A 26,576-nucleotide genomic window follows, 5' to 3' on the forward strand; every position below is an offset into this window, starting at 1 on the left:
AATTTAATTCGTTCTAACGTAAAAAAAAAAAAACAAAAAAAAAAAAAACGCTGTCTCTTTAGCCCACAGCAGGTTGCAGCCACTCTGTTTGGTGGTGGTTTGCCCTCCTTCTCACTGAGAGGAACTCTCCGAATGACTGAAGAGTGTCTCAGGCATCCACAGTCCACCTGGTCTCTATTATCTCTCCATTTCACAGGCTTGCACCCCCTAACAGGGCAGCCTGGGAATGGGTCTGGCTCTTTCATCTTCCAATCATTATAGCAGCCAGCTCAGGGTCATGGGCCCATGCAGGCTGACAGGCATTCCAGCAGCAATACACTACAAGTGATTTTGGTTAGGTTTTTGCAAAACACAAAAAAGCCGAAAAAGCCTGAGAAATATCCATATACCAACAAGTCTCAAAGCACTTATTGTATTAAGAATCCGTCTCAGAGTTCACATCCTATGTGAAATATGATGCTGCACCTCCAAGCTGTGCCTCTCGCTTCCCTAATAACAGCGCCCTTCCTCAGCCGTGGCCTAAATGGAGCCTTTTTTTGTATGTGGCACAAACACAGAGGCACACAGGAAAACCCAGACTAATTTTGTTTTTTAAAAACATCTTCCCATATGAAAGTGTTCTTTACATGTGTAAAGTGACATCATGTTGTCCCCCCCGCCCCTTTCTGCTGTTTTATTACTCTTAAATCATGTCCACCGAGGGACATTTGAAGACAGATCAAGGAGAAGCCAAATTCTTTCCCTTCAGCTTTAACGTCCAAAGGGATTTAACAGACTCTTCTCAGACAATCTGTGAAACACATTTATGGAGAAAGGATACACCACCTGATGGTTCGGCTCTGACATGGTACACCCATTATCATTTTGCATATGAGAGCAGAATGAGGTGTAATAATTGATCTCTCATGTACTTGCACTCACACTCGCACAACTGTCAGCGCGCCGTTGTTTCAAGGGGAACGCACTCACGAGCAGAGCGCACTAGAAGCCTTTTCAATGCATCATCACATTGAGGTTACAGAAATGACACGAAAGGCACTTTGAAGTTGAGGAAAATTCTGCTGTATTTCTGCCCCGACACATGATTTATTAAGGGCTAAACGTGGGCAAAGGAGACAAGGAAAGGGGCAGATAAAGGATAATGAAGGACAAACACATTCCCTGCACATATTCTCTTCATTATGAGTGATGGGGGGAGGCGGGAGCTGATCATTCAATTACCGACTGCCGTCACAGGCTAATATTCCTGCCTGTCAGGGCCCATTCGGACTCAGTTTTGGTCGGACTTTTTCTGATGGATCTCATTTCCTGTTAAACAGAACCAGAAGGTGCTGCGAAAATGCTGACACTTGATCCTGTGTTCAAGAGTCGGGAAATAAATGTTGAAGCACAGCCCCTCAGCTTGCTATGATGGGCAGCACACCTTCCCAGCATGCATCCTGGAGGGAAGCGAGTTTACCTGCCACTCACTCCAACAGCACAACTGGGGACTAACAATGTGTTTCTTTGAAAACGAATGGCTTGTTTGTATTTCAGTCTAAAAATGTGAGACTGAAATCAACCCACCATCATTTGTTTTTATTCATCTGCCGCATTACACTTGAAGGGGAGGTCAACCTTAAACATTTCTTCACAATAATATGTAATATATGATATATATCATTATGATTATTATGAATATATGACCTCACTAGTGTAAACATGACATTCTGATTAATATTACATTTGTTGAATATGAGCTATGCAGCAAAATCCACTCGTTTTTATCCATCTCAAGGGGCGGCCATTTTGCCACTTTCTGTCAACTGAAAATGACATCACAGTTGTGCAGGTCTCAGGCAACGACCAATCACAGTTGACCTGTTTTCTGACGCTATGATTGGTTGTTACCTGAGACCTGAGCAACTGTGATGTCATCCCGGCATCTCGACACTTCATGCTCAAACCTCCTCTTACTGTTTTGTTTGAAGACATCCATCCATCCAGTTTCTTCCACAGAGATAATAAATCACAGAACTTAATGTGGCATCCATCATGAATACATATAGCCAATTTACTAACCAAGTTACTATTTTTCAAGTGGGATGTTCTGTACTTCCTACCAGTCCTGCCTCTGCCAATGTCAATCAATCCTTAACTCATTATTTTGAGGGGGGGGGGGGGGGGGGGGGTGATGTTAAGGAGCGTTAAAGCTTGACGTTAAACCTTGCATCACAGTGCCATAAACAGCACTTTTTTTCTTTTTTTTTAAACCACACTTCATATGCTACATCACTGCCCTACTTGGTCCCAATACCAGCAGACTATAACAATTATGGGTTCCAATTATTAAAACGATGAATCAATATTGGTGCAGTTAAATATCATCACAATCATACATATTGGATAAAGGTTCATATTATCTACTTCACATTTGAGTATATATCCATCCATCCATTTTCTTGACCGCCTATTCCTCATAAGGGTCGCAGGGGGTGCTGGCGCCTATCTCAGCTGGGTCTTAGCAGTAGGCAGGGTACACCCTGAACTGGTTGCTAGCCAATCGCAGGGCACACAGAGACGAACAACCATCCACACTCACAAGCACACCTAGGGACAATTCGGAGCGCCCAATTAACCTGCCGTGCATGTCTTTGGAATGTGAGAGGAGACCGGAGTACCCGGAGAAGATCCACGCGGGCGCGGGGAGAACATGCAAACTCCACCCAGGAAGGCCAGAGCCCGGACTCGAACCGCAGTATTTGAGTATATAATAAGGTTGAAATGTTGGTATCCAAGTGCACTACTATATATTAGGAGTGCCCACGAAAGGGTTAAACCTTTCAGGGTAACATCATCCATCATGGTTAAAAAGAATGCCAAAGCAGAGGCAGTCCATCCAAAATAGACATGCTGTCCTTTTAAAAGACATATTTCAGTGTTTTTTGAGAATATGTCTAAATTTGACTGGTAAGAAAAGACAGCTGATGCCCCATCACATATTTACAATGAATGCCTTATTGAGGCACATTGAGAATTATAATTAAATATGGGGGCAAGTATTACAGAGGTGGGCTATTCTCCTCACACTGCCCAAGGCCTGTGTTAGGCCGAGGCGCTAACCCAATTTCACACTGTGTGACTTGGTCTGGCCTCTTTCAATGCACTATCACAGTGTGAGTGCCATCTGGTCCTGGCCTGTGAAGGAAATGGCCTTGCTTTTCACACAGATCAGATTAGGGTGTTTTTAATTCATTCGGGATGTGCCCTTGTGTGTTAATTGGCTCAACATGGCCAGTGTATCACGCCTGTTGTTTAACGAAGGACGGCCTCTGCTTTTGACGTGTAAGTATCCTTAAAACCCCCTCTTTTAAGCCACTTTCACACACTTCTTATAAATTATCTGTTGGACCTTTACCTGTATAAATGTGGAGTGTGGAGTGGAGTTCTTCTATGAAAACTTTTGTCAACTGTTTTTAATAAATTCAAAGATGGGTTTAGTAATGGCTTTTTGCATTGGTTGACCAGATATTTAGCTGTTACAGTATGTGGTCACAATGGTGGCAAGGTAATGTCAGCAAAGAAAATATAAACAAACCAATGAGTGGAATGAAAATGACACGATACCAGCAATTAAATATTTACGACTACGGATATTCTTCGCGACTAAGGTTGAATAAATTAGTTAAAGAGGAAGTCAACCCCCCCTAAAAAAATTGACAATATAGCTATGCAGCCCCACTAGTCTAAATACGGTATTTTGGTTAATATTGCGTACGTGGAATATGACTTAAGCATCAAAATCTAGGAGTTTTTAATCAATAAGGCGGCCATTTTGTCACTTGCTGTCGAGTGAAAAAGACATCACAGTTGCCCAGGTGTCAGGTAACAACCATTCACAGCTCAGCTTCAGAAAACATGTGAGCTGTGATTGGTCGTTGCCTGACCCCTGAGCAACTGTGATGTCATCTTCAGTCGACAACAAGTGGCAAAATGGCCGCCCCCTGCGATGGATAAAAACGACTGGATTTTGCCGCATAACTTATATTCTACAAATGTAATATTAATCAGATTGTCATGTTTAGACTAGTGAGGTCACATAGCTTGACAATAATTCAAGAAATGCTCAAGGTTGACTTCCTCTAACTATCCAATGGGTCTACTTTACTACTCTGCGTCTATATTTAGGCTCAAATTTCAGCAATTACGAATGCTGATGGTCTTAAAGCTGTAGTATACGTAGTATTGAAATTGCTACCAAAATTTGAAAGTAGCCTTCCTTACTGGCATGGCTGCTCAAAGTAATGCCCCCCAGCTTGCCATGACAGCTACCCTGCTAGCATGACTATGATGTAGTAGGCCTTTTGGCAAAAATTAAATGTTTCTGGCTATGTTGTATTTTTTGGAATGTACAATCAATTAAAAACATGAGAGGTGCCTCAAATAGCCTACCACCATTACTTCCCTTAACATAGAGCAGAAAGTCGTATGTAGCCGATCACAGTTTGCATACAGATGCGACTGCCAGGGTCCGTGTACCTTTCGGCCATTCGTTTTTCCTTCTGAAGCTAGGACACGGAAAATGGGAAACAAACCGATTTCCGTTTTTTGTTTTGATGTATATGAACAAATAACGGGAAACGAGTCGTCTCCTGTTTTGTTGAAATAAAAATGAAAATTAAAAACGGGAAACGAGCCGTTATCCGATGTTCTATTATGTGTTCATTTAGCACAAATCGGGAATTGAAATGTGGCCGTCAACCGTTTTTCGCAAGCTGGTTTCTCCTTGACCCGGAATTCAGCCGTTCATCTTTTGCGGCACGTCCCTGCTGCTGCTGCAGTGGAAGCTTGCTGCCCCCTAGTGTCTATTTTGAGGCCTCTGACAGACAATGATCTAAGAGCTGTGACATATTGCAATGTTGTTGTGCATGTGTCATGTGACTTCTGTATGGTGTTGAGAGCGCACGCCCAGCGAGACCCTGCAGTTCCGGGAGTGGCTCGTGGCATTGATTCCGTAAGCGGCTAAAATAAAAAGCAGATTGTTGAACGCAGTGCAGCACGACCTGTCGTTATTCCATGAGAAATAACACGAGCCACCTTTGGACATTTCTCTCCGAAAGTCCTCTTATAGGGCCGAATTGGCTACACAAATGTGCTGCGATTTCACTAGACGTCATGTCGTTATTTTTCATTTCCACTATCAAGTTGTGATAGCCATCAAAGCCATGTTTGGAAGTCCTGAAGTCTAGGCGCTAACGGTGGTCTCGAAATAGACACTAGGGGGCAGCAAGGTGCCACTGCAGCAGCAGCAGTCACGCCGCAAAAGATGAACGGCTTCCGGGTCAAGGAGAAACCAGCTTGCGAAAAACGGTTTACGGCCACATTTCATTTCCCGATTTGTGCTGAATAAACACGTAATAGAACATCGGATAACGGCTCGTTTCCCGTTTTTCATTTTCATTTTTATTTCAACAAAAATGGGAGACAACGTTTCCCGTTATTTGTTCATATACATCAAAACAAAAAACGGAAATCGGTTTGTTTCCCGTTTTCCGTGTCCTTGTTTCAGAAGGAAAAACGAATGGCCGAAAAGTACACGGACCCTGCCAGGCCTGCCTGTCTTGCATGGCTCCCACAAAGTACAACAACTCCATTCAGTGTCATGGTGAGCTGTAGGCTATTGTTGACAATTAGTTTTGGATGCACGTCCGTCAAAATATGTCTTTACATACTTGTATCGTGTCAACATTCAAGACCTCTGTACTGTGCTAAAAAAAAAATAATAATATCAACTACATCATTGATTAATCAACTTTGACTTGACTTTCATCACATTAAAGTTGACTACAAAAAAATCTTAAAAAAAGGAATCAATAAATATTAAAGTGTCAATTCTGCTTATGACATCACCATTTCATACATTACCAAATGTAAGCCTAGTTTAAGTTTTTGATCATATAGTATGTAAGCTTCAAGTTTTTGAACATATAGTATAGACTATAAAAAATAAAAAATTAGTAACAGAAATACAATTTGTTTCTGAGAATTAGCACAATCATACGATTATAAAGATTATAAGTTTTTAGTGTGACTCTAGTTCCAGGAAATTACTTTGTTGCTAATGTACAGTAAAACCACTCGGATGTGATTTTTCCTGTCAATTGTTCAATTTAAATATCAAAAATCTTTATCAAATTTATGCATCAAAATATTGCCCACTTACTCACTGGACACTCATTAGGTATAGTTTCACAATATGTCTTTATCGTTAGGCTTAGAGCTGTATCAAAAAGTGTTCCTTTACAAACAAACGTTTTGATCTTTTCATTTAACAATGTTTGTTTTTGTAGTCATATTGCCAAAGAAATGTCAGTCAAATGTCAGCATGATGCACATCAAACTAGCGTACATCTGTCCTGTCAATCAAAAGTGAGCATGATCTTTGTAAAGGAACAATTGTTGTTCTTGTATTGGATCTCATCAAAATGAGGTGTACCTAATTTTCTGTCCAGTGTGTGATGATTACAAAAAGGATGCATGAAATCAGAGAATGGGATGTATATATTGCGAGTAAAAGAGAGTAATGAGTCCAAAGGCCATGAGTCAATGCTCATACTTATTTTAATGTATCACAATGAGCAAGAAACATACTTGATGAAATATTTTCAAAGGAGTATATTCAATTAACATCTACAATCAACTAAACTAGGACAACAAGGTTTTGTGACAAAAGTTTCTTTAAAAGTCTGAAGTTCCATGTGGTTTGTATGTTTGTCAGTTTCCATGTCATTTGGTACAGTCTGGAAATCTTCATCATATAATTACAGTAACAAAAAAGCTAACAAGACTACAGTATAGAAAAGACATCAAGAACAACATTTTTGGTTTAACTTGCTCTTTTTTGTACATTGCAAGGCTGTTTTTTGTTTTTTTCTACCCTCAGCTGGGCTGCGTGGAGCCCCAGAGCCATGCTTATGAGGCTCGAACGAGGAGTCATCTCAGGAAACCAACAACAACAAAACAAAAAAAAGTCTAAAAGGTTTAAAAAACAAAACAAACCAAAACAAAACCAAATTGTGGCACCAGAAGTCACAAAAGGAACAAATCGCCCCAAGTAACAGTTCATCTTTGAAGTTGGAGCAAACGGTTGTTTGGTTGTTAGTTTGGTTGTTGATTTTGGTTAATACGCTTTTCTTTAAGTGTACAACTGCCTTTTTCCCCCACAAAAAATGACAGTTTGGAGAACCCGACGCCACCCTCTGCAGTTAATTCCTCTCTTTTCTTTTTCTTTGATGACAAAACAGAGAGAGGGTCGAGCTGCCGCGCGACGAGAGCTTTACTTGTCTAGCGAAGACAAGCGGAGGGGAAAGGGGAGACAGGTAGCAACGTGGAGGATGGGAAAGAGGCGAGCGTCTCTGTCCGTCCTGTCCTGAAATTTGGGAAACGTCCATCAGGGAGGCAGAAGCGGAGAAAGAAAAGAGGAAAGAGCAGCTGGAGACAAGATTCAGTTTTCTCTCTCTCTCTGTCCGTCGGTTCCAGAGTCCATTCTCGTTGTCACTAATCGGATAAGGAGGTGGTATTTAAAGCTGTTTCGGAGCCTGCCCTCGGCTCCCATGCCCAGTTTTGGTGTGCCCACAGCCTCTCCTGTCCTCCTGACAAGAGCTCCAAAGCTTCCCAGAGTCTTAGTTTGTTTTTGTTTTTTTTGTTTTTTTGTTTTTTTTCAGTCCTTCTTCATCTCAGAAACAAACAAACAAAAAGTGATGTCTTGTTTTAAATATATCTTTATCTGTATACTGGTACACAATCCTTTTCACAGTGGGCAAAGATGACCTCTACGGCATAACCTTGTCGCTTTTTGAATGTCCATCAAGTATCCCAATGAAGGTTTTGTGGAGACAGATATCCACAGTAACATTTCAATAAAATATACACTTCTTTTTTTTTTCTTTTTTTCTTTTTTTTAGGGGTGTGTGTACAAATGTTCTTTTGTTAACTGCAAAAAGCTTTGGCCACATTCATCTGATCAATGGAAGTGAAAGCTATCAAAGCCACTTTGATCATTTGATTTTCCCAATTACTCAGAATTGTGGTTCAGTTTGTTTTGATGTGTAACACATAAACATTAATCGGCTCTTATGAAACACGTGCACGTACACACATTCTAATTCGCTAACAGGCCATGCTGGGTGCATCTGATGTAGGGATTGGAACTTCCTCCACAAGAGAGCAAAAATGATTATGCTTGAACTTTGGAAGTAAGATATACTGGAAATAGCTTTGAAACAATTATACATATATTAAAAAAAAAAAAAAAAAAAAAATCAATAAAGTGACCAGGACATACTTTTGTATTTGTTTCCTAATTTTAAAGAATTAATTCAAAGCTAGTGTTAATTTATGATTTAAAAATAATATACTTAAACCACAAAAACATACAAATACTTATAAGAAAATTACATGTTGACGTTATAGGGAAATTAAAATATATTTAAGGGAGGAAAACAAGATAAGTTAATTTAAAAACCAAAAAAGTACACAATTTCAGGCAGACTGAATTTGAGAAGTGGCAAGTTTGCAATGTCAATCTTTGATCTTAACAACATGCTATGGTACCAACACCAAAAGGCATAAGAGATTATTGGGGCGTATACATATATCTATATAAATTGGCTGTACAATATTGGTCAAAAAGAAGTTCTTCACAAATTTAAATAAGTCTTGGTTTTGGTTGAAAAAATAGACATTTTTGTTTGCTATCAGTGAAAGGGCGGGGGTACCTATGCACATCAATTTCCATTGCGATACGATGAAGCGGGTGACTTCTTTGGGACACGAAAGCCTCCGAGCCGTTTGAACCGAGGGACATCTCCAAAAAAAGCTCCTAGCGAGCAGAAAGAATGCTTTGGAATGAAGATGCCCCTCAAGACCTGTAATCTATGCGTAAAAGTGGCACCCTGCTTACACACGGGACAAGTCATTGCTGGATTTCCCTTCAAGGAGGGGGGGCAATCGCACCACAGTTAAAAAGCTATCATTCGCCTTTGAAACTAGTATTATGTTGACTGGCAAAAATATGATTCAAACCTAGGAGACACATCAGTACCAGATGTATTATATACACTTTTTTGGTAACCACCATTACTTGCTTAACAAGTAAGCAACAATCACGACTGGATGGAGTATTCCACGCCTGCACAAGTGGATCTTTCAGTAAAAATGTACACAACAGTGGAAACATTGAGTGAAAATAGATTCATGACGGCTAAAAGAATTCAAATGGCAAAAAGATCAGTCCTTGCGTCTTAACAAAGAAAACATTGTGGTATTTGGAATGCACTGTTCTTCACAAACGTCATTGGCTTCAAAACATTGGTCTGTCCAAAAAAGAAAAATCAGCAAAATGTCCTTTGGAACATACATATTCACAGTCTTCAAAGTTCCGTTTTTGCAACAAGAAACAAAAAGGTGTTGCAGAGAGGCAAGGAATTGGTTTATTGTTTGTTTTCGTTAAAGCTTCGCCAAAAGCAAAATGAGCATGCATCTAGGTACTTTTTTTTTTCTTTCAAAATACTACATTAGCAGCAAAATGTATGTTCTTGAAGACCAGACCAAATACATAATCTTTAAAACAAACAAACAAACAAAAAAAATGGACATTTGAATGTGTCAAAAGTCAAAGAAAGATTCAGAACTATTATACAAACTGCAATGGCTCTGTAACGGTGCTACTCCACAATGCAAGGACGAGGGCCCTTTTTGGTTTTTGGTATTTACGTAAAAAAGCCACCTGTTTGCTTGCTAGGAAGCAAAAACGGCAACTCTGATGCGTACTCCTTTATCTTTTAAAACTTCTTTCCTTTAAAAACAGCAACAAATTATCAAGTATAAAGAAGCCTCTTTTCTCATCATTATGCACCAATGGTGAAAAGTGTTCAGTCTTTGGATTTTCTTTTTGTCTTAAAGCGTGAGAATTATTATTGGTATTCTTTTTTTCATTTTCATGAATGACGATAAAATAAAAAGTGTAGCCACACTACACGGACAACAGAGGACCTGCATCGCGTCGACAAATACAGGACAGCCAAGGGAAATAAGTGCGAAGGTAAGAACACGTAGAGTGAGAAATGAGAATTAGACAGTAATAAGTGCACAAAGGTAACAAAAAAAAATTAAATAAAATTAGAATTTCAGTATTTTTTTCACCCAGTTGATGCAGTACCAACTGACCCATACGTTTTAAATAACGCTTAAAGCGGTTCCTTCCTCGTCAGGAGGTGAATCTGGATGAATATCTCCCAAGAAGGTTATGAATAAGACAGAAATCTCATTTTGATAAATGACCTGCCCATCATCTAATCTATCGGAATGATCAAGACAATATCAAATGAAGCTAAATGTACACAAGTTATTTTTTTCTTTTTGGCTACCATACTGCTTCAATTCATTTCCAATCCAACAATCTACATAACACCAAACGTGTTTGGAACTTTTATAAATACTGAGGGTTGTTATTTTTTCCTTTGAAATCTAAATTATTCATGGCCCATTCTTATGTCTGCAAAGCTCTCTTTGTCTTGGTATGAATGGATAACAATTCTTCGCCATCGAGACTTTTGTTCAACAGTTAAACTCTGCCAATTAACTGCCATTTTAATGCCCAGAAAATGCCTTGTCAACTTCCACTTAAATTAAAATGTTGTGGTAAATCAAGATATGAAGAAAGCAAGCGTGTAAAACATGGATTTGTGTAACAGAACAAAACATTTGCGAGCCATTGACCTGAGAATAAAATAGACAATACATTATTATTTCACTTTTGCAAGCCATTGGTATCTGAATGCTTAAATAGCAAGAACATGGACTGGACCATTCTCCCATACAGTACATACTGGCTTTGTGTGAGTGTGCTATTAAATATAAATTATTACGAAACAAAATTTGGACTTGAAAATTTTCAAAGGGTTTCTTGGGTCATTTGTCAGCATTCCTCTGCATCAATCTTTTCCGTTCTGATATTATTATTATTATTATTATTATTATTATTATTATTATTATTATTATTATTATGCATGTGTTTCAGTTGAAAAAAACAAAAAAAAACAAAATGGAAACCAGCATGTTGATATGGGAAAACAATCCACTAACATTAAAGTTTTTGGTTACAAGCTTTGGAATTGCAGTAAGTCTTTACATCTTTTTTTTTTTTTTCTGAAATTGGTTTGTATACCTTTAACGTATTTAACATTGCTGCTTTTTCTGTTTTTTTTCCATTTGTGGTTTTTTTTTGGTCATTTTTGTCTTTTTTTAAACACTGTCCATCACCGAAAGCTCTTTTACAATCTGATGGAGTCTGTTCCTACACTAGCGAGATTACTACTACAAGTACTACTGTCTTTGACAAAGCCAGGTTGCTGCGGCTCGTCTGCCGTCCTGCCCAGTCTGTCTGCCGACTTCTGACTGCTGTCAGAGTCAGACTCGTCAGTAAAGACGTCTGTTGGTATCGAGGTCTGAACTCCTGAGGTGCTCAATGAACTTGAGGTAACCGTTGAGGGTGAGGACACTGGAGGAAAGAGGGAGGAAGCATAGGAGGGACTGGCATTGGGCTTGCCGACTAAAGCTCTGGAGAAAGGGGCCTGGGGCCAGGGTTTGCTGGCAGCTGTGGCGTTAAGCTGGGTAGCGGCGGAGGAGGAGCAAAGGGGGGTGGACACGGCAGATGATGGCATGGTGGCTGATGTCGTTGGCGGCGGAGTGGGGCTGCTGATGGGATGAGTGGCAGACTGCGAGGTAGATGTGGTGTTAGGAGTGGGGAAGCAGGCTGAAGAGTGAGGTAATAAACTAGGAGCGTGCTCTTTGGCATTTCTGGCTGATCGCTTGATTGTTCTGTGTTTGTGCAAAGCCGATTCCAGATGTTGACTGAGAGCTTTTTCCCCATCCAGCGTAGTGTCACAAGCCAGGCAGTCATAGAGACTCCCAGCCCCCGGACCCACGCCACTGGGGACACGCAGCAACATCTCTTGCAGGTTTGCCACAGACTGACCAAAAAAACAGTTAGACTTAAGGTGGGTAATAGCCGCTTCTTCCTTGGTGAAAACTGCTTGACACTTCCGGCATGCCAGTTTATACTGCACTTTGGGGACGATGAATTGGTCTAGATGGGGGTCCACAGCTTTGCCATCCAACTCATTCTGCTCAGCGCATATTTTATTATGAGTGGAGGAGGAGGAAGGCGTGGTGGGAGATGCACTGTGGTGGTTGCCCTTTTGCTCCTCTGCTTTCACTGGATCTTTGGCAGGTTCTTTCCGATCCCCCGAGGATTTAGAGGGAGCTTGAGTTTGGCTTGCCTTGGGTTGCTGGATCTGCTGAAGCTGCCGCTGCTGCTGCTGCAGTGCCTCCTGCAAGCTCTGCTGATATTGCTGGTAATGCTGCAGCAGGGAGCCTGGAGACAGGCCCATCAGTGCTTGTGACAATGCAGGGTTGTAGGGGAAGAGGCTTTCCATACCATACATCGGTTGCAGGTAACCACCTTGGAGAGCGCCAGGGATCTGTGGGGTGTAGTACGGGGAAAAGCCAGGCATGAAGTAGGGCAGGAACTGGTTTGTGAGAAGAGCTGTAGGGTCTGAAGCCAAAGCAGCCTGCAGGGCTTGAAGCTGGGCAGGATCTACCACGTACTCCATACCAGGTGTAGGCATAGAGGTGGCGGGAACAGCTGGGTCAGGCTTTTCCTTCTTGGCGCTGGCAGCAGAAGTAGAAGGGGCAGGGGTGCTTCCGGTTGATGACGGGGTTGAGGGCTTCTCTGTCTTTTCCTTGGGCTTTTCCTTTTCTCTTAACCTCTCCACTTCACGCTCTTTGGGCTGTTCAGACCGGGAGATGGACGAGGTGCTTGAGGAAGCGGAGTTGGATGTTGAGGTTGGGCTCGAGTGGGAGGCAGATGTGTTTGTCTGTGCTGGGCTGGATGTGGACAGAGACGATGATGATGGAGGCTTGTTGGGCAATCCAGATGTGGGCAAGCTTGGCGAGGGAACACTGGCACCAGGCATGTTCAGCAGGTTTGAAGGTTTAGGAGGAGTTAAAGCTGGTAGTACAAAACACAGAACAACAGAAAGGGCATTAACTGAGTTCAGGTAAGAGTATATCCCCTTAAGACAAATCTACTATCCAATACATAAACAAAAGACAAATACTTCCTTGCCCCAGTTTCTAATTACTTGCACCTTCAGAATTAGTTTGAGATGAATATAGGAGCTAATGGGAGCAAGATTCAAGATAGGTACTATGAGTTTTCTGCTTCTTTGACTTTGCACTACTAAATGTGAATATAAATATGTACATTGTACAGCATGTTTTCTTACATAGTTTACAATATAGTTTAGTTTACAACAGGTTACAGTAGTAGTTTACAATTTTTATGTATAGTTTAAACTATTCTTACTACTACGCTGTGAAGGCTATGCTATTCCTATTTTTTGTTTCTACCACTGTTTTGACACACTTCTCCTTCCACATAATTCATTCAATTCACACCATTCCAATTTTGAAGCATTCTAAAAATTCACAACATGGAGGTTTATATTTTTTTTCATTTAAATATTCAGTTTTCCATAATTCAACATTTTTTCACAAAAATTCCCCATTCATGCCAAGTGAAGCCAAATTTCCTCCCAAACCTATTTACCATTCATTTTCACTGGCATATTCAAAATAACAGGTTCACATAATTCCCATTTGAAATTTAAAACATTCTATTATTGAATTCACCTGATGAACAATTTTGAACATGCCACAATTTTGCACATACTAACAAATCCCCTTAAAAAAAATCCCATACCAAGACAAATTCTACATTATTCACTCCTTCCTCAAAATTACTTGACTGATTCAAATCATTCCAACTTCAAAATATTCAGATCATTCCATATCATTCCAAAATTATTCCACATACTTCATTCTTTTCCTTAAAATTTAGCATTCCAGCATTCAAATGCATTTTCTCCATAACTTTATCTAGAGATCTCTAGTATTTAGAATGAGATTTTTTTTTTTTTTTTTTTGTCATAGCATGCAAAATAACAGCAACATACCTGAGTTAGATGAGTTAAAGCTGGAAAGAGAGGGGCTTGCAACCCCTGGCAAGAGGACAGGTGGAATGCCTTGCAGATTGGAATAGGCTGACTGGAGATTCAGCGCCTGCATTGCAGGGTTATCAAACATTCCCTGTTGCTGCATGGCTTGCTGTTGCGCCAATCCTAAAACTTCATTGGCCTTCTTAATGCGGTCCATCTCTTGCTGAGCCATAAGTTGACGGACAGTGGCTGGGTCAAAGTATTCTTTTTCTTTGTCAATCTGACTACCAATGGTATCTTTCACCTTGGAGATGTGCTGCTGGGAGAATATGTGATCGCGAACAGAGAGGCGGGCACTGTATTTGACACCACACAAATTGCATTCAGTCTTCGGCCCCTCATAGGATGTCTGATTAATTCCAAAGTGCTTGGCCATGTTGAGCTTTGCCTTTTTTTCCTTGGCACGGGCATTTTGAAACCACACCTGAACCACTCTCTTTGGAAGTCCAATATCATTGCCAAGTACCTCACATTCCAACATGGTGGGAGTCCTGTAGTCATTGAAACAGGATTTCAATAATTTAAGCTGGAGATTTGTCATCTGGGTTCGGAAGCGCTTTTGACCAGGACGATCACCGCTGTCAATGCTCCTGGTGCCTGAAGCTCCAGGACTTGGCGAGCAAGGATCCGCCAGGCTAGATGTCTCACTGTGGTCAATTATATGTTCATTTTCACAGTCCTTAGCATAATAGCTTGTAGCAGGGCTTACGAGCCCCGAGGACATCTGGTCATCATTTTCAAGGATGGGGACAGTCCCCCCAGGCTTCGGCAGATACTCACTACTACTCTGGCTGTGTTTTGCATCAGCACTGTCGTTATCAGCGTTAGCCTCATCACCTGTAGTTGTATCTGTGATGGCTGTATTAACAGAGGAACAGTCGTCATTATCCAGTTTGTTTTGATCAAAGCTGAGGTTCACAGCAGACATCGCTGAGTTCTCAAAATCTTCCATTCCTTCAACTTTAATTGACGAAGGGCTCAGAAGTGCCCTGGGAGATGAATCCATTCCTCTATTTACAGGAGACATGGAGGAGCTTTGTCCATCCATATTTGAGGACACCATTTGGGAATATCCTGATGCCTCCAAGGCATCCAACTTTATTTGGATCCCCTCATGGTCAGGAAACATACCAGAGAGGGTTAAATTATAGCCAGCACGTTTGGCCTCGTGCCAATGACGAGAGCGAATGTGTGCCTCAAGGGCAGTTTTTGCTTTAAAAAGAGCTCTGCAAAAGGGGCATCTTCGATGAGCTTGAGCTGGCCCCACTGCTCTGAATTGGCCTTTTCTCTCTCTTGCTCTAGTATTTTGAAACCAGACTTGCACTACTCTCTTCTTCAGCCCCACCTCATGTGCAATGTGGTCAAGCATCTTGCGTGTTGGATTAGAATCCAGTAAGTACTTCTGATACAAAATCTCTAGCTGCTCAGGTGTGATGGTGGTTCTAAGCCGCTTGTCTCTATGTGGCTCTTCACTGTTTGTACTGTCATTTTCTCCTGGGCTAGTGCCAGCTTTCTCCTCCAACTTCCTCTTCAGGGAGTTCATTGTAGATGTGGGGGTGGATGGAGAAGTGGCAGAGCTGCTGGGGATCTGGGGCATTGCCCCGGAAAGTAACTGACCCGCCAAGAGAGGATTGCTCGGGTCAAATAGCATGAACGGCATGTCCATCGAACGGTCAATGAATTGTGGGTGGATGAACTGATTTTGCACAGAGAGGAAGTGTAACTGCTGGTGCTCCTGCCAGTGCTCAAAGGAGGGGAAGCCAATCTTGCACTGATCACACTGGTATGGAATTATTTGCTGTGCCATTTGTTGTGGAGCCGAACTCATGTGGGGATTGTGGCTCAAGTGAGAGCTTTGGGAGGCGGGCTGGCTTGTCTGAGAAGCAGATGGACCACACTGCAGTTGCTGTTGAGTAAAGGAAGAAGAAGAATGTTTGTTGGGCTTGGAAATAGGTTGGATATTGTCTTCTCTCTGATGTCTATGCTTTTGTGACTCTGATTGGGTTTGGGATATATTTTCCTGCTTAATAGAGGTCTTATTTGGGGGATCAGCTGAAATCTCTGGTGCCTCTTTTGACTTTTCCTCATGGAGGTTTGAGGTGGTTGCTGGTGTTGCCTCCTCCTTATCAGCTGAAGAGAGATGGGAGAATGCTGAAGTTGTAGGTGGAAGTGGGCAGAGACTTGAAGAGGAGGGCATTGGGGTGTGGCAAGAGGAACCAGAGGGAGTGTAACATTCATTAGGAAGATCAAATGAATCCTCATTGTGGCTGTCATACTGTCCATCCTCATCTTCATCTTTGTAGCACAACTTCTTTTGATGTTTTATGAGATCAAATATTCTCTGGAAGACCAAGTTGCATTTTTTGCACTGGTAGTTCAGATTTGAGGTGCGAATATATCGATCGTTTGAGAGTTCTCGTCTCTCGCCATCTTTCCCTCCATCAGCCTGGTTTTCATAATTCTTTCTTGCCTTCTGGCGAGCATTTTGGAACCAGACAACAATAACACGAGTGGGGAGGCTCAGAAGGTTGGAAAGCTGCTCAAACTCATCGTCCTTAGGATAAGCATTGGCATCAAAGAAATCTTGTAAGATTCTCAGCTGGTAGTCTGTAAATCTAGTCCTAGAAGATCTCTTACTTCCATAGAAGTCTTGCTTTTGTGGTTCAGGGGAAGGTGGTTTGGAGTCAATTTTAGTATCATCAAGTGTTGTGGTTGGTGGGTTATTGAAGTTGTATGGCGAGTCTTTGTTACGTTGTCTCTCTTTGAAAAGCGTGTTTCTGAACCAGTGCTTTATGACTTTTTGCTGCAGACCTGATTTATCTGCCATCTCTTTAATCTGATCTTCGTTAGGTGAATTGTTTATATCAAAGTACTGTCGCAGGACCCGGAGCTGGTCATCTGTGATACGGGTCCTTGGCCTCTTGTTCTGTTGCTGCTGCAGCATGGCCGGGGTGAGCTGTTGTTGGTAGAGCTGGGCCAAGTCTGAGGCCAGGCTGGGTTCAACAGAGGGTAGCTGAGGGGTCAGCTGGCTGGGCAAAGACTGGAGCGACATGGGCTGCATCATTAGTGGTGAAAAGATCGGCAAATCCATTGCCATGGGAATTTGAGCCATTGGAACAGGAGGCTGTGGAGTAGGTACAGTTGGAGGTGTGAGTGAGGGTGCAGACACAGGAATATTTGGTGTAGGAGCTCTTTGGGGTGGAGGGGGTGGGGGCGGAGGTGGAGGAGCTGGAGCAGCCTCTGGTGTAGGGGGTCTCAGTGGATATAGTTTATCATAATTCTCTCTGTATTCCTTGGCAAATCTCTCAAGGGATCGAAATGGGAAGAAAGCCTGGTGGATATGCTCCTGGTGGCTCTTTAGAATCAGTATATTTGAAAACAGCTTGCCACAGGCTTCACATTCCAGTTTCTCCAATCCCTCAATGGGATCCACCACTCTTGTGATCCCACCTGGTCCACTTGATCCTGTCGGGCCAGTTCCCCTTTTCTGGGCTTTTTGTTTATTTTCATTATACTGAATGACTAACTCAAACCCAAAATTTTCCAGCAGGGCTTTGGTTGCGTTTCCACGAGCATCTGAAGCAATCCTTGGCGGAAGTAAGCCGGAATCGTGGTTAATACTAGTTGAAATGTGTTGAATGTCCTTCCTTTCTTTTAGTTTTTCAATTGAATCTTTGTTGACATCCTCGTTTTTTTCAGTTGCATCTTTGTCTCTTTGAATATCTTTTTCGTTTTGCAAGGAGGGTGGCTTCTGCTTTTTTTCAACCTGCTGGTGGAGAGAAGCACTTTGTTGCAGCAATGCCATCTGTCCTTGTGCCTGTGAGTGAGGAGGTGGCTGCTGCTGCTGCTGTTGCTGCTGCTGTTGCACTTGCTGCTGAAGATGGTGATGCATCAGTTGCTGCTGCAAGCAGCTCTGTTGGGCTGAGTTCTTGAGATCTTCGAGCAGCGAGGAGGTGGTTGCTCCTGTTAGACCAAGTGCTGAATTACTGATGTTGATCTCTGGATTTAGCTGAAATTCTGCTCCAGGGATATAGAAAGGAAACAGCAACTGCTGTTGCTGTAAGGGGAGAAGTGCGTCAGTTGTCATGGGGAAGTGCTGCAGAAGTGCTGGGTTAAAGAGCTGGGATTGTAGAAGAGCAGCCTGCTGCTGGAGCTCTTGCTGAAGCTGAGCTTGGGCTTGAGCGTGAGCTAATTGCTGCTGTTGCTGAAGCTGCTGTTGTCCCCGTGAAGACAGCATATCTGCATATTTAGCCTTTTTTACATCATTGTTCTCTGATGGTGAGGACCGGCTGCTAACTAAGCTGCTAGTTTCGTGGCTTTGACTTTGGGAGGTGTTGTTTCCTCCAAGAATATTCAGAGCTGTTTGAGACCCAGAAGTGCCATGGTTGATAGAGTTTGTTGTTGAGTTGCTTGCTGGGCCTGGACTTGCCGTAGAAGTGCTGGTGATCGTACCTCCTCCACCTCCACCAGTAGCACTTGCAGAGCTAGTTATCCCTCCTGCGGCTTCAAGCTTGGCTGCCCTCGCTTTTGTTTGGTGTAGAACAGAGCGCATGTGGATCTCCAACGTGGAGCTCTGGCTATATGCCACATTACACGTGCTACACTTGAATGGCTTGTTGTCAGGGCTGCTCGTAGGCTCCGGCTGACCAGTGGTGGACTCCTGAAGAGCTCTCTTCACCTTATGGAGGTGGGAGACAGAGTTGTAGTGAACTAGAAGAATGTTCTTCTGTGTGAATGACTCTTTGCAGACAGTGCACTTGAATGGACGAGATGGATCTAAGAATTTCTCCATCGTAAAGTTAGGACCTTTTCTGAATGGCAAAGCACGTTTTGGTTCAGATCCAGAATCTTCCAGCAGTGAGCCAGAGTCACTCCCTGTTGGGCTTTGCTTTTCCTCTGGGTCACTCTCATCCCCGTCTTTGTCATCTTCTCCCAGACCGCCATGTTCTTCACCAAGGGCTGGGTCACCCATGACCATCATGTCACCGTTCATCAATAAGCCCCCATACAGCTGCTGGATATCAGCTTCACTCAGCTCCAGGTGGCTTGTTTCCAAATGTTTCTTCAAGGCTTGTAGCGTTCTGAAGCTCCTCTGGCAGAGGCAGCACATGGTTGCTGCTCGGATCACATGATACTGGGAATGGAGCTGGAGCTTCTCCACAGTTTTGAAGGCCAAACTGCATTGGTTACATCGATACTTGTACACATGGCGATCAGAAACAGGTAGCTGAGGCCTTTTGTTGTGGACTTCATTGAAGTGCATCTGGAGAGAGTTGGATGATTTAAACACTTGATTACAGCCTTTCTTCCAGCACAGAAATCCAGTTGCATCATCCTTCTCTGTTTGTTGATCCTCTTGAGGTGACTTGCGAGACTCAGCTATTTCTGTAGGAAGTGAAACTCCCTTCTCCAGATCAGCATCTAAAGCATCTGTGGAGAAAACAAGAGTATTGACAAATGTCAAACGCTAATCTGTACAAAATTGTGTATAGTCTAACTGAATTTACAAGCATACAAAATGTGATTTAAATCCTTATTTTTCCTAAAACCTGAAAAACGTGTGGAAAAAAAATAAATAAATAAAAAAAATCTTGTGTGACAAAGCCAGATACTAACCAGCTTGTTTTGTTGTATCTTCAGTGTTGGTAACAGCATGAGAGGAATTCTGAGACTCTCTTTCTGGACCAGGAACAGGTATGAACATGCTTGCTGGTAGGACATCGGTTGCTGTCACCTGAGGGAAGACAAAAAAAAACAAAAAAACATTCATTATTATCATTCCAGGTGCTAAAGCAGGGTGCCTAAACATTGTTGCCCAAGATTTACATTTCAATTAGTGCGCCCAGGGATCGAACCTCTGCAGCTACCATGACTCAGATTTTGGACCATAGAGCTTTACCAGTCAACTAAAGTAGCTCAGCACCTTATTTGAATTCTTATTTGGATGAGAAGCTGACTTCTTTATTTTTTTAATGTGGTCTACCAATATTACCTTTGCGATTGACTGGTCAATCGGGATTTAGCACCCCTGTTCTAAAGCATCCACAACTAATCTAATCGAAGCAGAGTGATTCTTATGGAACAGAGTTTAGTAGTGCTATATATTAAACAAAATGTTTAGAAAACTTATGATTAGTGGTAGGTAACACATTAAAAATTAACATACTGTAATAATTCATTCTGTGCCTCTCACTATTGTCTGGCAGAATGGAGCCGCAAACAAAAACAAAGCAGAATGATTTGAGACAACTACTTTATTAGGCTATTAGAGGAAAGAGCAAAGTATCCCAAGGTCACTTTTGAATTGGCCCGTCTAATTGGCAAACGTAGTTCAAAATGGCTATCATCCAGCCAGACCCAGAATTAATGAAGCTCATTTTCATTGCTGCAGTCTTACACAGACTGATAATGAAGCAGAGTGTGAGGGACGGCCGGGGGATATAAAGCACTGTTTGTAACTTGTATGCCCTTACACAAAAAACGTTTTGTTTAATTAGGAAATTCATATATGCGATTAAGAAAACAGCCGTACTAGTAGCCAAATAGCTGGGGGGTATAATTAAACATTTATACCAATTATATGATGATGAACTAGCATGAGGCTTTAATTAAAATCCTGTGCTAAAACATTGAAAACGCCCATGTGGGGGAATACAAGTGTCTGGAAACAAATCCTCGAAAGAGGCCCGAATGAATTTGGGTGGACAGAACTGAAGGAGGACGGGCGGGATGTGAAGACAATGGGATGATGAAAGGAAGGCGAGAGCATATCATTATGCATGCTTGGCAAGAAATAAGTCACCTATTTCAGAATTAATTATGCTCCTCTCCTTGTTGAGAGTAAAGGATAAAGTACTTTTCCATCTGCATTCACTAGTTATAAAAATGTGTTGGCTTTAATGTGTCTCCTATTACGGGTCTTCGTCATGCTACTCTGTAGTGGTTCAGTACATTACAACCTCTATAAAAGAAATAAATATTGCAGTCTACCATACTAATGTGCTTGCCATTTACTTTCAAGATGGGGGGGATGAAGATGGCCAGGCGGTAGATGGAGCAATGTTTTACTGTGTGATTGTCCGGCCAGCTATTGAGCCGTACAAGATAGAACAGAACAAAGATTTGCTCAGTGATTTACAAGAAAACGGGGCAAATAAAATTTTATTCCCCCTTTGATGAGCATTATTGGAAGCAAGGAGACTACTTTTGGTTGAGAACAATGCAGCAGTACACTGCAGTTGATATAAATCTTAACTACAGGCCTTAGTATCTCCCCTTCCATCTGTTTGTTTATGGAAGCAAGCTCACCGATTAATTAATTACTTAATCATTCAGGGGTTGGGGTTATTGTTCCCACTGAATTCTTCATCTTGCAGGGTATTTTGGACATTTTTTAGGTAAGGCTCTTTTCTGTTTCTGCCCACTTGGATAAGGTTAGTGCACTGCTCATCACTACAAAAGACAAAAACCTGCCATTTGAATCGGATGTGTTGTTGACTTTTTACATCCACTGTACTCAATTGCATTCAATTCCGCCGTCACTGGATGATAACAATAAATTACTTTGAATAACCTAAGCACAAGCGTGACATCCACCAGTCGCTGGCTGAAAAGGGTTGAATATAGGAGAACTCGTTCTGATGATGTCATAGACTTACTGTGGCGATGAGCTTGTCGACGCAGTCGGGCGCGACACTGTGCAGGTGCGTGAGGTGGAACTGCAGGTGGATCTTGTTGTTGAGCATGTCCTGGCACAGCGGGCAGCGTAACATGGGCTGGACAGAGTGCTGCGTCATCACGTGCATTCTGAGACGATTCAGGTCCGTGTTGGTGAACTTGCAGTAAGGGCACTGGTACATCTGAGTGAAAGCAGATGAGAAGGGTGGGGGGTATATTCACAGAGGGTTAACAGGGTGAAATGGCTTTGTGAGAGAAGAGAAGCTGTAGATGAGGAGGGTAGGGTGAGGCAAGCCTTCCCTCAAGCAACCAGATTCCTCTGATCACAGACAACTGTGTAATAGTGAGAACCACTCACTCTTGGCACCCACTTCAAAGTGCTCTCATCTGTCAAATACCTTATTGATTTTCCACCTTATACACAATTAGCAATGCGACTGCAGCAGAGAGGCTAAAATAATTTTGAGGAGAGTTGAAAAGAAAGTACTGAATACTATGAAAAGGCTCAGCAAGATTAATACAAAATTCATCCAAAGTCGTTCTACTCCTTCTAATTGGAGTTAAAGTTTTAAGCTGATAATGAGGGCTTACTAATTGGAAACCAAAAAAAGTCGGACTTTCATGAAGCGCATGCATGGGTGCTCCTAAACTTGTGTGATTTGTGGCGCTCACCTGCTCTGCAGCTCGCTTTTCAGCTGCCCGGGGACGCTTTGAGGACAGCGGGCTCTCAGAGGTCTCCGAGCGTGACGAGGGCCTTTTGCTAGGGATCGGGGAATCTGACTGGTGCTGTTCCGAATGGCCGGACACTGCTGAGCACACACACATGCACAGAGGGATAAAGAGGAGACGTCAAGATGAGTTGAAGGCTTGGCAGCACGAGACAGGTCAATCAATATCAGTGAGGGTAAAGAGCTAAAGGGCCGTCTTTCGTAAATGTGCCATATCTACATTTAATGGGAAACGGGCAGTATATCACACACATTTAATCCTTTTTTCACGCTGCTTTTAACGCCAGTGCTATAGACAACATCATATACAAATGTTAGTTTACCGCAGGGTGCAGCTTTAGGTTTCACCGCGCCTCATATTTTCAGTCCACATGAGTCTTTCAAATCAAGACAAAGTACATAAACACTAACCTTTTGGTTCATATCCATGTGCGAACTCTGTTATGTTCTGAAAAATCCTACGTATATATTCTTGTTAAAGCAACAGTATGCATCAACCTTTTTTAAAAAAAAAACAGCATCATACTAATTCTACAGTTTACCAGCTTGGAATAAAAGGAGGATGGATCGTTTGTTGTCATGGTGAAGTGGTCTATAACATGGATGGACCAGCACTCAAATGATGATTAAAATCATTGCATCATAAAACCATTAAGTACCATTGGTAATATTCTAATGGGATTCTCAAAATAAAAATAAACAGCCTACAGAAAGCAATAGTTAAATTTGACCAAATTCATGTGATGTTCCATACCTTCTGAGTGTAAATGACAACAATGCATATTAAAAGACCGATCCTATGTTTGAAGAGCAAAGTCTCACACCCGAGCAGGTGCAAAGCACTTTAAAACCCCTCAGCACTACAAAGAAAGAGAAAATGGAAGTGGCACAAAGTGAATCATCACACTTAAACGCTCAGTTAAGCTGGAGCTTACACAGGACCTGAATTCACTCAGAGCCAGAACGAGGACAGCTACAAATTCACGGAGGAACATAAGGAGGTGCCTTGCTACCCACTAACAAGCCCATAAAGAGTTAAAATTGGTCTGATTTGTACAGTCGTAGAAGGGCAAATTGAGAACAGAGGGCATTGGTAGGGTGGGGTGCTTTGGCAGAGGGTCAGGTTAAGCGGGGCTGACCACGCTCTCGCTCCAGACATTAAAATGTCACCTTCAATCAGGAGGAGTTGAGCTGATTACCCAGTGGGGAACCTGGCTTTGGACAACGCCGCCTGCTAGATCTCCCAGAGACACTGGGATCAGTCACCAAGACCCTGTTAGGGTCCAGTCACAGCCAATCCCATTAAACACATCCTTCTATAAACAATGGCAATGTTAAACAAAAGGAGACTCCCATTCCTGACACCAACCAACCGCTCAGTCATGGCACTATCCTCGCCAAATCTCCATCAACACTATTTTGGTACTCTCCACCTTCCTAATCTTGTGGTAAAGGCAGGCATGGTTGGTTTTCTAGTCAGCATTATTTGGCAAAAACAACACATTCCTGAAATGGAAACCATGAGTTGGGATTTCAGTATTTTCTGTGAATAATGCATGAAGTTGCTATCCTGAATGAATTCAGAGGCAGGCAATTTCCAGAAATTTGCTGTTCCGTTATTCGTCATCGGCTCGGGCACACTACTGTCATCGTCAGTCCATCATTTTATTACATATCCGTCATCACTTAGTCATCACTATTTTAGGGCATTTAGGGCAAAGTTGGGCATTCCGTCAGTACTGAAGGACTGAGACGTCTGTCGTTACTTGACCCGATTAGTGACAATTACACTGACGGATGAAAACCCAGGTTTGAAACCAAAGTTTCTCATCATTCGTCAGCAAAACAGGCATCCGTAGACTACTGATGTACTGATGGAAGACCACCTCTAGTAAAATTTGTAGCTGATCCATATTAAGTCCAGCATTTCAATCCTTCAAGTTAGGAATTCAATCTTTGCAGATGCCTGAACACTAAGTGACAAATTGCTATCCATGTGAACACCAAGTCCTTGTTCCCCTTGACTAACATGTCGTTCGCACCGTTTTAGTGCAAACTGCACGCAACAAGACAAATGCATCCTCCAAGCCTCATAATTAGAAGAATTAATAGGATTTATTCCAAGCCAATTCTACGTCAATTAGCGTGAGAAGTGACTGTTGAAAATGAGGGGCTGAGAGCTTCCCTCAAGGGACCTAACCGGCTTTCTATCACGGTGTGACACAGTGACTGGGAGCTGACAGTCTGGGGAAGCTTACTTGGGACACAGTGTCTCTGGTCATGGCCAATTGAGACGCCATAAAATGTGATCAGTTGATTTTCTCTTAGAATTCCTCCAGCCCAACGCCTTCACCAGCACCATGACTAACATCCAACTAGCGCATGTATCCTGTTTGTCCTTGTCGAGGGGAGGATGGAAATAAATGACCGTCAAAATGGAGAGGGTAGAGTGATGAAAACAGTTGGATATCGGTATCCGAGTGCTGTTCCGCACGTTAGACACGCATATCTGCTGTACAATATGAACAGGTGGTCACAACCAATGACCGCAACATTGACACCAGATAGAGAATTACTCTACTATAGCTTTTACAAGTGTTGACAAGAGGAAGCAGGAAGGAGACTGAGCTTGGTGACACATGCTAGGAAAATGGTGGAGAGAATATGTAGCAGAAAAATGAATCATTTTTGATATTTAACAACAGTTGATCTTGAGTATTCACAACTTTTGTCGTGTGTCCCCCATACAACCGCCATCCTTAGCAAATCTCTTTTGGCACATTGACAGTGTGGCACCCTGCTTGAAAGCACAAATGTCACAGCCAAAATGGAGTCAATTCGATGATTATTAATTCATGCGCATTTTCCATAAACCAGAGGCTTTGGTGCTGTTGAGTCCCATAAGTGAATTGGACGTTGGCACCTTGTCTCACCTCTCACTTGGCTGCAGTGTATTATTTAGGCAGCGGCGCACATTGCAAACGTGGCTAGAGTCTTGTTGTGCTTTCGAGAGGAACAAGAACGACTTCTGGACAAAAAGTGCGCTGACTGAAGGATCGGAAACAGGTCATCTGACGTTGAAATCCATCAGCGCAATCACAGGCCATCAATCTAGTTTGTCCTCTAGGGACAGTACGGCTCAGGTGGTAGATGGAACAGCTGTCCATCCATCCATCCATCCATCCATTTTCTTGACCGCTTACTCCTCACAAGGGTCGCGGGGGCTGCTGGCGCCTATCTCAGCTGGCTCTGGGCAGTAGGCGGGGGACACCCTGGACTGGTTGCCAACCAATCGCAGGGAACAGCTGTCCGTTCTTTGAAAAGTTGCTTGTTCAACTCCTGTGAGCAGCGGATTTGCAGTCTTTCTAGTTTCTTCTGATACACAGTCATCAGTGTGTGAATGAGTTTCGTGGATGTTTGGGTGAATTATCCATGTTTCATGTGGAGGTGCTGCTTGACGTTCTCACTTTTTATGAACACAGTCTTCCTATCTATCCGCACTCCGGTGCATGTATCCAATTGAAACCAGTTAAGACCATCAGGTCGCACCTATTCATACGGGCGAGGCTGAGCCGCCCCTCGTGTGTGTGGGCGGCCAAGACAGTATAAGAGGGGAGATAATTTAGAATAGATCAGACCTTCTTCTACACTCAGTAGAAAAGGCTCCATAGATGTGTACTCGGTTCTGGCATCTATAGGACAGAAAAACAGTGACGTGACGATGTCCATGCTTTATCTTTATTTTACAACAATTGATCGTGTTTATGTGCGTAAGAGACTTAAACTTGATCCAGATCCGGACTTCAGTCCACCAATTGTAGATACCTGCTGTAAACCTTTCTTGGTCATTAATCTTGAGTCAATTCGCACAATGACACAAGCTCTTCTCTTTTCGTAATGTTCCAACAATACCTAAATGTTGTCTTTTCTTATCCCCTGTATTTCTATCCAGTTTCTTAATCTTCTTGCCTGTGTCACTGCCCAGACCATTAAAGCTGTAATTATGGACTGAAAATATAAAATGGAAAAATATGCAGAACACATTTTTCAACCAATAAATGAAATCATTTCC

General features: G+C 42.4%; 1 protein-coding gene across 8 annotated transcripts in view; it reads right to left on the minus strand.

The window, feature by feature from the left end:
• Positions 1-6,582: 6,582 nt before the first annotated feature.
• Positions 6,583-26,576, minus strand: part of zfhx3b (zinc finger homeobox 3b) — a 298,790-nt gene continuing 278,796 nt past the window's right edge. For 7 of the 8 annotated variants that reach the window (XM_077518499.1, XM_077518492.1, XM_077518495.1 and 4 more), the window contains 5 exons: positions 22,449-22,585; positions 21,758-21,958; positions 19,716-19,833; positions 14,058-19,529; positions 6,583-13,051 (listed from right to left, as the gene is read on the minus strand). In XM_077518499.1, the coding sequence (XP_077374625.1) occupies positions 11,313-13,051; positions 14,058-19,529; positions 19,716-19,833; positions 21,758-21,958; positions 22,449-22,585 (7,667 nt within the window). In that variant the 3' untranslated portion in view covers positions 6,583-11,312. The remainder of the gene's footprint in view (positions 13,052-14,057; positions 19,530-19,715; positions 19,834-21,757; positions 21,959-22,448; positions 22,586-26,576) is intronic. The other variant, XM_077518498.1, reaches the window with a different exon arrangement.

This window comes from Festucalex cinctus, chromosome 4, assembly GCF_051991245.1.
Source record: "Festucalex cinctus isolate MCC-2025b chromosome 4, RoL_Fcin_1.0, whole genome shotgun sequence".
In the NCBI taxonomy this organism is placed as follows: domain Eukaryota; kingdom Metazoa; phylum Chordata; class Actinopteri; order Syngnathiformes; family Syngnathidae; genus Festucalex; species Festucalex cinctus.